At 43.0% G+C, this 12,707-nt stretch overlaps 1 protein-coding gene across 2 annotated transcripts; it reads right to left on the bottom strand.

The window, feature by feature from the left end:
• Positions 1-539: 539 nt before the first annotated feature.
• crybb1l2 (crystallin, beta B1, like 2) lies at positions 540-12,187 on the bottom strand. 2 transcript variants are annotated; one of them, XM_062996281.1, is made up of 5 exons: positions 12,102-12,187; positions 9,038-9,156; positions 8,786-8,918; positions 2,655-2,797; positions 540-842 (listed from the first exon to the last, which is right to left on the bottom strand). In XM_062996281.1, the coding sequence occupies exons 2-5, from the start codon at positions 9,154-9,156 to the stop codon at positions 671-673; spliced, it is 567 nt and encodes a 188-aa protein (XP_062852351.1). In that variant the 5' UTR covers positions 12,102-12,187; the 3' UTR covers positions 540-670. The 2 variants fall into 2 exon arrangements, with proteins under 2 accessions (XP_062852351.1, XP_062852352.1); XM_062996282.1 differs by having other exon boundaries at positions 9,038-9,180; positions 12,102-12,180.
• Between the last annotated feature and the right edge of the window lie 520 nt (positions 12,188-12,707).

Genomic DNA, 12,707 nt, shown 5'->3' with positions numbered 1-12,707 from the left:
CAACCTGGAAGTGATGGGGCTTAAACAAGCGACCTTTTGATTACTAGTCCAGTACCTTAAGCACTGGGTTAAACTGCCCTATTTTAGTAGCTCCACTTGACCTGACTGCATGTTTTTGGACTTGTGGGAGAAAACCCACACAGACACGAGGAGAACATGCAAACTCCACAAAGAAACCAGGTCCTTCTTGCTGTAAATACTTCTACATTGTTAATATTTCAGTTGCTGAATTATTCTATTGATAGAAATACCAGGTTGTGGCAGTAAAGGGCTTTCAAATACACTCTATTGTATTAAATGTACTAATTTAAGGCAATTTTAAAGAACTGTGATCACAGACAAAGTCAATTTCAGTACCAGAGAACAGAAGGGTAACAAGCATCCATTGTCTAAACCTCACGTCAATCAACTACCCTGATTTCTTTCCCAGACTGCAAAGTGATTTGCTTTGTTCTCCTCATAATAGTTTTTAAAAAAGATAAATAGGAGGACGAACAGAAAAATAAATGATAACTGTGGGAAAAAATAAACAACTCACATTTTAAATTCCTCTCACTTTATTACACACAATTTTCTACTTCTGTTTTGGCGTCTTCGCTTCTCCGTCTCTTTCCTCTCTTCCTCTCTTTCTCTTCCCCCTGGTCTTTCTCTTTCCCATCCTCCAGAAACGTCACTTGCCGGTCACGGTGTAACATCCCTCCGGGTGCCACTGCATGTCACGGATACGCCTCACGGACTGCATCCGAGGCCAGCGGGCGCCGTATTCGTTAAAGTGCCTGTAGTCACCCTTCTCCAGCAGGTACTGGCTCCCACGGTAGCCCGGGTACTGGTAGCCCACCCATCTGAGGGAGGAAAGTGGAGGACAGGAAGTGAGATCGGATGTGAAAATGCAGAGCAGAAGTATAGAAAGCGGAGGGCGGTGGGCGTCGGGAAATGTGCCGGTAGGTATGAAGGTAGAACGTGTAGGAGTGATGGGAATGAATAGAGACGGAGCGGTACGGTTTAGTCAAAGCTCAGACCAGATTCACCTCTACTGAGCTGGGCTGTGTGTTACATGTTCTGGATTTAAGAGGAACAGTTTTTAACATAAGTTATAGAAAAGAGAGTTTATAGAAACGTTATAGAAAATACTTATCTCACTATGGATGTCGGCTCATCATCTAAAACTTAATCCCAGCAAGACAGAACTGATACTTATTCCTGGAGATCAATCTCTATCAATGATCTAGTCATCTCTCTTATTAATTCCCAGATCCCAGATGTTAGGATGCTACACTATATTGCCAAAAGTATTCACTCACCCATCCATATCATTGAATTCAGGTGTTCCAAACACTTCCATGGCCACAGGTGTATAAAACCAAGCACCTCGGCATGCAGACTGCTTCTACACACATTAGTGAAAGAATGGGTCGCTCTCAGGAGCTCAGTGATGCCAGCTGTGCAACAAGTCCAGTCGTGAAATTTCCTCGCTACTAAATATTCCACAGTCCACTGTCAGTGCTATTATAACAAAGTGGATGTGATTGGGAATGACAGCAACTCAGCCACCAAGTTATAGCCACGTAAAATGACAGAGCGGGTCAGCGGATGCTGAGGCTCATAGTGCGCAGAGGTCACCAACTTTCTGCCTGAGTTGATTGCTACAGACCTCCAAACTTCATGTGGCCTTCAGATTAGCTCAAGAACAGTGTGTAGAGCTTCATGGAATGGGTTTGTACTTGTTTACTCTGCACAATGACAATACAGTTGAATCTAATCTAATCAGACCATCTGATAATGTAAGGAGCCTTGGTGTTGTCCTGGATAACCAGCTGAGCTTCTCTCCTCGTGTAGCCAAAATAACAAGATCGTGCCGGTTCCTCCTCTACAACATCAGGAAGATTCATCCATTTCTGTCCATGGAAGCCACTCAGATTCTCATCCAGTCTGCAACTCCCTCCTGGCTGGTGCTCCTATGTCCACTATTAAACACTTGCAACTGGTTTCCAAGCATCCTAAAATCACCCCACTGCTTCCTGTAGCTGCACACATTCAGTTTAAAACACTGATGCTTGCCTACAAAGCCAAAAATGGACCAGCCCCAAGCTACCTTGGAGAACTCATCACACCCCGCTCTGTACCACACAACCTCAGAGCCACTAGTCTTGAGAACTCAAGGAAGACGAGCATCAGCATCAAGACTCTTCTCTGTACCAGCACCCAGGTGGTGGAATGAGCTACCCTTGTCTGTCCGAACATCTGAGTCTCTCAACGTTAAAAACCTTCATCACCTCTTTAATAAGCATTTAAGCTGAGAACTAACAAATAAAAAAATCTAACAGGGTTTCAGCAGATTCGTGATCTTGGACTGGTGTTTACTTAAACTAGAGTAGTGAATGTCTACTATGGAAGCTCTTCTGTAAGTCACGCTGGATACGAGCGTCTGCTAAATGCTGCAAATGTAAAAAAAAGGTCAGAAATCGGAAATCTCAGCGCTTGTGAGGTGAACGTTCAATATCACGGCTGGAAGATTTACGTGAACACAGTCAAAACAAATCTAAATTATTATTCATTCTTATAAATTCTTATTAATTCTTAAATCCTAAATTAAATTCGGCTTTTGGGTTTTTTTGGGGGTTTTTTGCACAGTTGGTGTGTGGCCTGGTACTTACGTGCCACAGCTGACAACGATGCTGCCAACTCGGTCAGTAAACCCGTAGGCGTACAGGCTGGGCATGTCATCGTCCATGATCTCCATTTTTCGGCCCTTAAACTCGCCAACCTCGTGCAGGCAGATCTTATGCTTCTCTGGGTCCTAAAGCAAGCAAATTGGATCACTGTGTAGAATTCTGTATTATTTATTATTTATTTGTCCTCTTTCCACCAATCACACTCCACATACCTGGACACATGTCCATGTTTCCTTATATGGTCATAGCTTGGTTTGTCAAGGATTAATTCCATCCCTGATTGTTTACACATTGTTTGTTTCCCTGTTTAATGTACACACTGTTGAGTCACATTATTATGACCACCAGCTAATATCCAGAGTAACCGCTGTGTGCAGCACGGACAGGAGCTAGACGGGCTGGGGGCGACTTAATAAGGTCCTGATAGGTTGCATTCCACAGTTGCTGGAGTGTGCCTGAGGGAGAATCCATAGAGCAAACACAATGACCAACAGATGCTCAGTTGGGTTCAAGTCTGGGGAATTAGGAGACCAGGGTGGTACTTTGAAGTCTTGGTCATGCTCTACCAATGTGGGACATTTCTAGCCATGTGACAGGTCGCATTGTCCTGCTGGACAATCCCATCCACCCCAGGGAAGAAAATTTTACCCATGACAGCAACGAGGGATATATGTGCAGTCAGCCTATCACACACCTTACATACGCACTAAGCCAGATCTCTAAACATGACTTCCATCATGAGCTACAAGGTAGAGTCACTTTAACTGTTTAGTCAGGACTTCAGTGAGCGATACAACACTTTAGACTGCCTAGCTCCAGCACCCGAACTTCAATGCTGGGGCCATACGGCGAGTCTCATACACAAAACTAACTAACTGCAGAACGTCCGAACGCACATGTATAAACCGGGTGCTGCATTCTGATTGGCTAAGCCGAATGTCACTCACATATCGCCGCTACAATATTGTAATATAATAATAACGGCAGTGCAGTGGGGGGTCTAGTTCATGTCGTGGAGGGATTTGGATTTTGTCATCTACAAACAATAATGCACCATGTTAGTGCCAGACCCATTTAAAACCACCCAGCAAACCTAAAAGAAAGATCACAGCGACGGAATCCCGAAGCCCAATCGTACAATGGAAACGAAGAAACTAAATATGTGACACATTTAGAACATATACAGTGTATCACAAAAGTGAGTACACCCCTCACATTTCTGCAGATATTTAAGTATATCTTTTCATGGGACAACACTGACAAAATGACACTTTGACACAATGAAAAGTAGTCTGTGTGCAGCTTATATAACAGTGTAAATTTATTCTTCCCTCAAAATAACTCAATATACAGCCATTAATGTCTAAACCACCGGCAACAAAATTGAGTACACCCCTAAGAGACTACACCCCTAAATGTCCAAATTGAGCACTGCTTGTAATTTTCCCTCCAAAATGTCATGTGATTTGTTAGTGTTACTAGGTCTCAGGTGTGCATAGGGAGCAGGTGTGTTCAATTTAGTAGTACAGCTCTCACACTCTCTCATACTGGTCACTGAAAGTTCCAACATGGCACCTCATGGCAAAGAACTCTCTGAGGATCTTAAAAGACGAATTGTTGCGCTACATGAAGATGGCCAAGGCTACAAGAAGATTGCCAACACCCTGAAACTGAGCTGCAGCACAGTGGACAAGATCATCCAGCGTTTTAAAAGAGCAGGGTCCACTCAGAACAGACCTCGCGTTGGTCGTCCAAAGAAGCAGAGTGCACGTGCTCAGCGTCACATCCAACTGCTGTTTTTGAAAGATAGGCGCAGGAGTGCTGTCAGCATTGCTGCAGAGATTGAAAAGGTGGGGGGTCAGCCGGTCAGTGCTCAGACCATACGCCGCACACTACATCAAATTGGTCTGCATGGCTGTCACCCCAGAAGGAAGCCTCTTCTGAAGTCTCTACACAAGAAAGCCCGCAAACAGTTTGCTGAAGACATGTCAACAAAGGACATGGATTACTGGAACCATGTCCTATGGTCTGATGAGACCAAGATTAATTTGTTTGGTTCAGATGGTCTCAAGCATGTGTGGCGGCAATCAGGTGAGGAGTACAAAGATAAGTGTGTCATGCCTACAGTCAAGCATGGTGGTGGGAATGCCATGGTCTGGGGCTGCATGAGTGCAGCAGGTGTTGGGGAGTTACATTTCATTGAGGGACACATGAACTCCAATATGTACTGTGAAATACTAAGCAGAGCATGATCCCCTCCCTCCGGAAACTGGGTCGCAGGGCAGTGTTCCAGCATGATAATGACCCCAAACACACCTCTAAGACGACCACTGCTTTATTGAAGAGGCTGAGGGTAAAGGTGATGGACTGGCCAAGCATGTCTCCAGACCTAAACCCAATAGAACATCTTTGGGGCATCCTCAAGCGGAAGGTGGAGGAGCACAAAGTCTCGAATATCCGCCAGCTCCGTGATGTCGTCATGGAGGAGTGGAAAAGCATTCCAGTGGCAACCTGTGAAGCTCTGGTAAACTCCATGCCCAGGAGAGTTAAGGCAGTTCTGGGAAATAATGGTGGCCACACAAAATATTGACACTTCAGGAACTTTCACTAAGGGGTGTACTCACTTTTGTTGCCGGTGGTTTAGACATTAATGGCTGTATATTGAGTTATTTTGAGGGAAGAATAAATTTACACTGTTATATAAGCTGCACACAGACTACTTTTCATTGTGTCAAAGTGTCATTTTGTCAGTGTTGTCCCATGAAAAGATATACTTAAATATCTGCAGAAATGTGAGGGGTGTACTCACTTTTGTGATACACTGTAGGGTTATACGTTCAACTAGGGGGAGCTCATGTGGTGCGGTGGTAAATTACACTAACCCACTACAGCTCGGATTCCAGGGTTCGAATTCCTAGTGGTGCCGGACATCTACATACAGCATAAGGGAACCGTCAGGGCTCTTTTACATTTTACATTGTAACTACATTCTCTGTTGTTTTACCCCGAGGTGGTTCTGACGGAAACCTGTTTACCCTCTCGAGGTTAAGAAATGAAGTCGAGACTGCAGTGCCAACAATGCTGCTCCTGCCAGATGTGACGGAAACCTGGCGTGTTTGCACCAAGAATGTCAAGAACTCACTACAGACTTTATCTCCAATTATTTTTGCTTGTTATAACTTTTAGTTTATTTTCATTTGTGTTTGTATGATTTGTGTAAATCCTATTTATTCAAATTATTCTACAGTCCACCCAGGGAGGATGGGGGTCCCTGCTGAGTCTCGTTCCTCTCGAGGTTTCTTCCTGTAATTTTAAGGGAGTTTTTCCTTGCCACTGTTGCCCTCGGCTTGCTCAATAGGGGTTTTTGGTCTGTTGGTCCTGGATTCTGTAAAGTTGCTTTGAGACAATGTCTATTGTAAAAAGCGCTATAGAAATAAAGTTGACTTGACTTGAGGCTCTCAGAAAAGTGTATGTAAAATGTAAAAAATAATATACAATAATATAATAAGTGAAAGAACATCGTGTTTTTGGTTGAGCTCGTAGCCACTGATGCAGCGCTGCTTTCACATTATCATCACATGAAAATCTTCTTCCTCTTAAAGCTTCTTTGAGTGTCCAAAAAGGTTGAAATCAGATGGAGCTAAATCCGGACTATAAGCATCTCTCCGACACGACCGATTACTCCTCCTACTACTACACCCTCACCGCTTATAACCAAAATATAAAAGCTAATTTCTTGTCTCTAGACTTCTGTCCTGCCTGTCTTATTAACTGATGATGGTCTCCCACACACGGCTTTCACATTTTTGGTTACCAAAATGTGTCTAATATTTTGTCTTCTTATGACAATAAAGCTTTGAAATCTTGAAATCTTGAAATCTTTAATGGACAACTAAAAACCTCCCAGAATGCCCTTCAATGCACTTCAGACTCGACTCAGACTCGTTTCAAATGACTCGGACTCGAATCGTGACTCGCAAAAAATTACTCGTGGACAACAAAAGTCAGCAACAATTATACTTTTATATATGATCTGACATCATTCTGATCGTGTAATTTTCTGCTCTCTAATAATAATAACGCTCCGGCCGTCTTAACCCGCAACGCACGCAATGTGTAAATGTTCCAGCAGCTTCCGGCGTAGTGATGAAGCGTCGCTCTCTACTTAAAATGGTGGAATACCCTACGTAGTGCACTTCACTGGAACAGCTGGGGTGAATGGAACGCTCCTACAGAATTGGTGCTAATGATTGTAGGAACCGCTTTCTGAACCAATCAGAGCTTCTGATTGTAATTGTTAGTAAGAAATACTGTTATTTGTATTTATTCAGTTTGCGTCACACAGATGACGTGGTAATGAAACGCTCGATCGGCTTTCTAACGACTTCCTGTTTTACTTCACGACCGGGAAAAGTTTGGAGGTTTTTAATTATAAGCACATTTACAAAATAACGGATTCTATTCCTAACGGGACACACGCTTATAAATGTAATAGCATCTGGAAGAACAGGAGCTAAGGTAAGCAGCGGTTATGGATTTTTTGCTGTGTTTGGGATTTTGGCCGCTGTGCCGTGATTTGCAATGAAAACAAATCATCAGTTCAAGCTTTTAACTGGTACCTAGGAAAGTAAAACGGCTAAATACAGTCGCTAATCTGTTGTTGTTTTTTATCTGAATGTACAGATTATTTGTTTATTTCTACGCTACATTTCCACTTTATGTTTTGTGTTTATTATATTGACTCGTGACTTGACTCGGACTCTAGCCTAAAGACTCGTGACTCGACACGGACTCGTATTTTGTGACTTGTGAACATCTCTGCCAGGTCCTCAGAAGCCCCTCAAACATTCTTCTTAATCGTGTCTTTCCATCCAATTTCATTATCGTCTTCAGCTTTCTGGCCTGTCTGTTCCATTAACTAATCACGGATTCCCACACACTGTGTTTGGTAATTAGCGTGGTTACATAATCACGGATTATCCCGCACTGTTTGCTAATCTGCCCGCTGCTCGGTGCATTAAGAACAGTTTGTGGAACGACGCTATTAAACGCTCTTTAAATGCGCTAGCGGGTCTTGTAATGCGCCGCCACCCACGCTCGCTCAGCTGTTCGTCTTTACGGTGACATTATCGAATCGCCCTCACGCTGCGTCATGTTTCAAATCAGGCCTGTTAGAAAACAATCAAATCAAATAACAGCAGAGAAATAAACAAAACATTTCAATTTGAGAGGTGAAGCAACCGACAATTTCCAATTCCATTACAGCCACATTATTAGATCTCTATTATTCTGCCAGTTTGTTTGTTTATTAGGATTTTAACGTCATGTTTTACACTTTGGTTACAGTCATGACAGGAACGGTAGTTACTCATTACACAAGATTCATCAGTTCACAAGATTATATTAAACACAGTCATGGACAATTTAGTATCTCCAATTCACCTTACTTGCACGTCTTTGTACTGTGGGAGGAAACCGGAGCACCCGGAGTAAACCCACGTGGACACGGGGAGAACATGCAAACTCCACACAGAAAGGACCCGGACCACCCCGCCTTATCGTTCGTTACAAAACATAATACACACACTGCACTGCAAAAATATTTATTAACCTCCAACTCACTATAGAACAATCTATGTTGTTCGTGTTGCCAAATCCACTCAGATTCATTTATTTTTTCCTACTTGATTTTACGCTGCACATCAGCACACAACTTTGATCGCTCGCTACTTGTTGGCGTGTATTTTTGGACGTGGTATCATTAAACCTTTCGTCACTTCTCGCGTTTGTTTTCGTGACAGAACGTAGTTTGGGAGACCAGAGAAGCTCGCCTGTGATTCCAGTTGGTGATAGATGGTGTAGTGTGTGACCCCCTATCGCCTATCAGTCGTGTAGTGTGAAATACACACCGACTAGAAAGACTCCCGATTACAAGAGATCCAGTCGTGTAGTGTGAACTTGGCATTAGTGGTTAAGGTATTGGACCACCACTGCCACTGTTGGGCCCTTGAGCAAGACCCTCAATCGCTCAGACTGTATACTGTCTCAGTACTGTAAGTCACTGGATAAAAGCGTCGGCTAAATGCTGTAAATGTAAACATAAGACACTGTACCATGCGGACCGGTCTGAAGGACAGGAGGTAATCGTTCCTCTGGCAGTTGCTCCAGCAGTCCCAGCGAGGGTACTCGCCCTTCTCCAGGACGTACATCTCACCACAGAAGTTCATCTGCTCGAAACCAACGAAACTGCCGACAGAGAGAGAACGTGTGCTGAGCAAGAGGGAGGTGAGTGTGAGCATCATGACTCCATGATCTTTCTGTAACTGTTATCGTTGAATAACAGCGTGTATCTGATTATTACTCACGGGCCACATTCGACGCGCAGGGAGCGCACTCTGTCCATGCCCATCTCGCACACGTTCATGCACTCGTTCGTGATCTCGATCATGCGGCCCTGGAAGTTCTCGCGGTCGAACACGTACATCTATGAGACAAAGAACGACAGCAACTAACGAAACAGAGTGAACAAAGTAGTGAGAAATAAACACAACAGTGATCTCTCTACACTCCCGAGAAAAAGGCGTGTCTAAATTTTTATATTTCTTAAAATGCTCCTACTGAGGTGCTGTATAATCTCGGTATAAGTAGTGCGTCTAAATAATCTGCCTTATGAGCTCCATGTCTGAGGATTAGAATCCTCTCTACTGAGGCAGCTGATCAGGTAGGCAGCAGGGCAGCAAGGCAGCTCACCAGGTTTTCAGACAGACCCAATATGGACAAAAGTATTCCAACACCTTAAAATGAGCTTGTCTGGCCGCTCAGGTGGTGCAGCAGTAAAAACACACGCTGGATCCAGAGCTGGGATCTCGAGTACATCGTATCGAGTCTCAGCTCTGCCTGCCGGCTAGGCTGAGCAGCCACATGAACAATGATTGGCCTGTTATTCAGATAGGGGTGGGATTAAGCTGGATGGGGTCTCTCTCATAGCTAATGCAATTACGACCGCTGCTGGCTGATTGATGATAAAAGTCTGCACAGAGATGATAAAAGTGTGCTCTCAGGGTGTGTCTCTCCGTACACAGTGCTGAGCTGCACTGCACTCGTCAAAGTGTAGGTGACAATATGTACAGTGCCTTGCAAAAGTATTCAGCCCCCTTGAACTTTTCAACCTTTTGCCACATTTCAGGCTTCAAACATAACGATATGAAATTGTAATTTTTTGTGAAGAATCAACAACAAGTGGGACACAATCGTGAAGTGGAACGAAATTTATTGGATATTTTAAACTTTTTTTAGAAATAAAAAACTGAAAAGTGGGGCGTGCAATATTATTCAGCCCCCTTGCGTTAATACTTTGTAGCGCCTCCTTTTGCTGCGATTACAGCTGCAAGTCGCTTGGGGTATGTCTCTATCAGTTTTGCACATCGAGAGACAGAAATTTTTGCCCATTCTTCCTTGCAAAACAGCTCGAGCTCAGTGAGGTTGGATGGAGAGCGTTTGTGAACAGCAGTTTTCAGCTCTTTCCACAGATTCTCGATGGGATTCAGGTCTGGACTTTGACTTGGCCATTCTAACACCTGGATACGTTTATTTGTGAACCATTCCATTGTAGATTTTGCTTTATGTTTTGGATCATTGTCTTGTTGGAAGATAAATCTCCGTTCCAGTCTCAGGTATTTTGCAGACTGCAACAGGTTTTCTTCCAGAATGGTCCTGTATTTGGCTCCATCCATCTTCCCATCAATTTTAACCATCTTCCCTGTCCCTGCTGAAGAAAAGCAGGCCCAAATCATGATGCTGCCACCACCATGTTTGACAGTGGGGATGGTGTGTTCAGGGTGATGAGCTGTGTTGCTTTTACGCCAAACATAACGTTTTGCATTGTGGCCAAAAAGTTCGATTTTGGTTTCATCTGACCAGAGCACCTTCTTCCACATGTTTGGTGTGTCTCCCAGGTGACTTTTTATAGATATCTTTGAGAAATGGCTTTCTTCTTGCCACTCTTCCATAAAGGCCAGATTTGTGCAGTGTACGACTGATTGTGTCCTATGGACAGAGTCTCCCACCTCAGCTGTAGATCTCTGCAGTTCATTCAGAGTGATCATGGGCCTCTTGGCTGCATCTCTGATCAGTCTTCTCCTTGTTTGAGCTGAAAGTTTAGAGGGACGGCCGGGTCTTGGTAGATTTGCAGTGGTCTGATACTCCTTCCATTTCAATATGATCGCTTGCACAGTGCTCCTTGAGATGTTTAAAGCTTGGGAAATCTTTTTGTATCCAAATCCGGCTTTAAACTTCTCCACAACAGTATCTCGGACCTGCCTGGTGTGTTCCTTGGTCTTCATGATGCTCTCTGCGCTTTAAACAGAACTCTGAGACTATCACAGAGCAGGTGCATTTATACGGAGACTTGATTACACACAGGTGGATTCTATTTATCACCATCAGTCATTTAGGTCAACATTGGATCATTCAGAGATCCTCACTGAACTTCTGGAGTGAGTTTGCTGCACTGAAAGTAAAGGGGCTGAATAATATTGCACGCCCCACTTTTTAGTTTTTTATTTCTAAAAAAAGTTTAAAATATCCAATAAATTTCGTTCTACTTCACGATTGTGTCCCACTTGCTGTTGATTCTTCACAAAAAATTACAATTTCATATCGTTATGTTTGAAGCCTGAAATGTGGCAAAAGGTTGAAAAGTTCAAGGGGGCTGAATACTTTTGCAAGGCACTGTATGTATATATATATATATAGCAAACACTGATATATATGGAATGAAACTTATATATATATCAATATATATATATATATCAAGTTTCTTTTTATATATATCGAGTTTCATTTTATATATATCGAGTTCATATATAGATCAGTTTTCATTTCATATATATTAAGTTTCATTCCATATATATCAGTGTTTGCTATATATTTCCTGTTTGGCTTGCCATAATATATATATATATATACAGTATATATACATATCTATCCAAAATCTATGGGCATTAATATGGATTGATGATCTAAAACATGCAAGTGTGATTATTGTTTTATTATTGTTTTATTTACATCCCCATTAGCTACTGTTACCATAGCAGCTATTGGTCCGACAAACAAAATACATACATACAAAACAAATAAATAGTAATTTAATAAGAGTAAATAATCAAGAAAAAAACAAATAACAGTAGAAAATAAAGTAGTGTTTAATTATAATCACCCTATTCCCTTTTTTTACATTAAAATATTCCTGGTCTAGCTTGAACTGCCCAGTTGTTGATCTTGATAAATATGCAAAAACTGAAGAATGATTTTATATAAATGGTGACTGAGATGAGTACATCTAAATATGAGTACATGAGTACATGAGTGCATCTAAATATAGTTTAATAATATTATATGATATTATTGTTAGGATCCGCCAGCACTTACCTTTCATTTTCAGGGTTTCCCAGCGTTTTGTTTTCATTCCGGTTTGTATTTTGTTTTTCTCCGTTTTCTTTAGTTTCCCCGATCGCTTTTGTTCCTGGTGGTGGTTTGCGTTTGTTTTCCCGTTTTGCTCCCTTCTCCCCCTAGCGGCCTGGAGCGGTACTGTTTTCGGAGGTTGCTGCGGTTCCAGCCAATAGATCGCTGGAGGGCGGACCCCACACACACCTGCGCCTCATTCCTCATCTCATCAACTCCTGCATTTAAACGCCGGCTTTTCTCTCACTCGTCGCCAGATTGTCTGCTTGCCATACGGTACACAGACGGCCGTTCGTTGTGTCCTTAAACCGTGAGTCCTCTTCTTGTACCTTCTCCTCTTTAACGTATTTTGTTTTTCATCGCCTCCTAGACCTTCCCCCCGTTCCTGCGTTCCTGCCGTTCCTGGTTCTCCTGTGTTCCTGCCGTTCCTGGTTTTCCTGTGTTCCTGCCGTTCCTGGTTCTCCTATGTTCCTGCCGTTCCTGGTTCTCCTGTGTTCCTGCCGTTCCTGGTTTTCCTGCCGTTCCGCCGTTCCTGGTCATCCTGCATTCCTGCCGTTCTTGGTTCTCCTGTGT

The sequence above is a fragment of the Trichomycterus rosablanca genome, chromosome 5, assembly GCF_030014385.1.
Source record: "Trichomycterus rosablanca isolate fTriRos1 chromosome 5, fTriRos1.hap1, whole genome shotgun sequence".
NCBI lineage: Eukaryota > Metazoa > Chordata > Actinopteri > Siluriformes > Trichomycteridae > Trichomycterus > Trichomycterus rosablanca.
This window is presented reverse-complemented; position numbering and strand designations above follow the sequence as displayed.

Excerpts from the sequence above, each read along its gene's own strand:
- crybb1l2 (XM_062996281.1), bottom strand. The coding sequence starts at position 9,156 with ATGTACGTGTTCGACCGCGAGAACTTCCAGGGCCGCATGATCGAGATC. Across the intron at positions 8,919-9,037 it reads CTGCGCGTCGAATGTGGCCC|TTTCGTTGGTTTCGAGCAGA; the intron begins GTGAGTAATAAT and ends CTCTGTCGGCAG. Across the intron at positions 2,798-8,785 it reads CCTTCAGACCGGTCCGCATG|GACCCAGAGAAGCATAAGAT; the intron begins GTACAGTGTCTT and ends TGCTTGCTTTAG.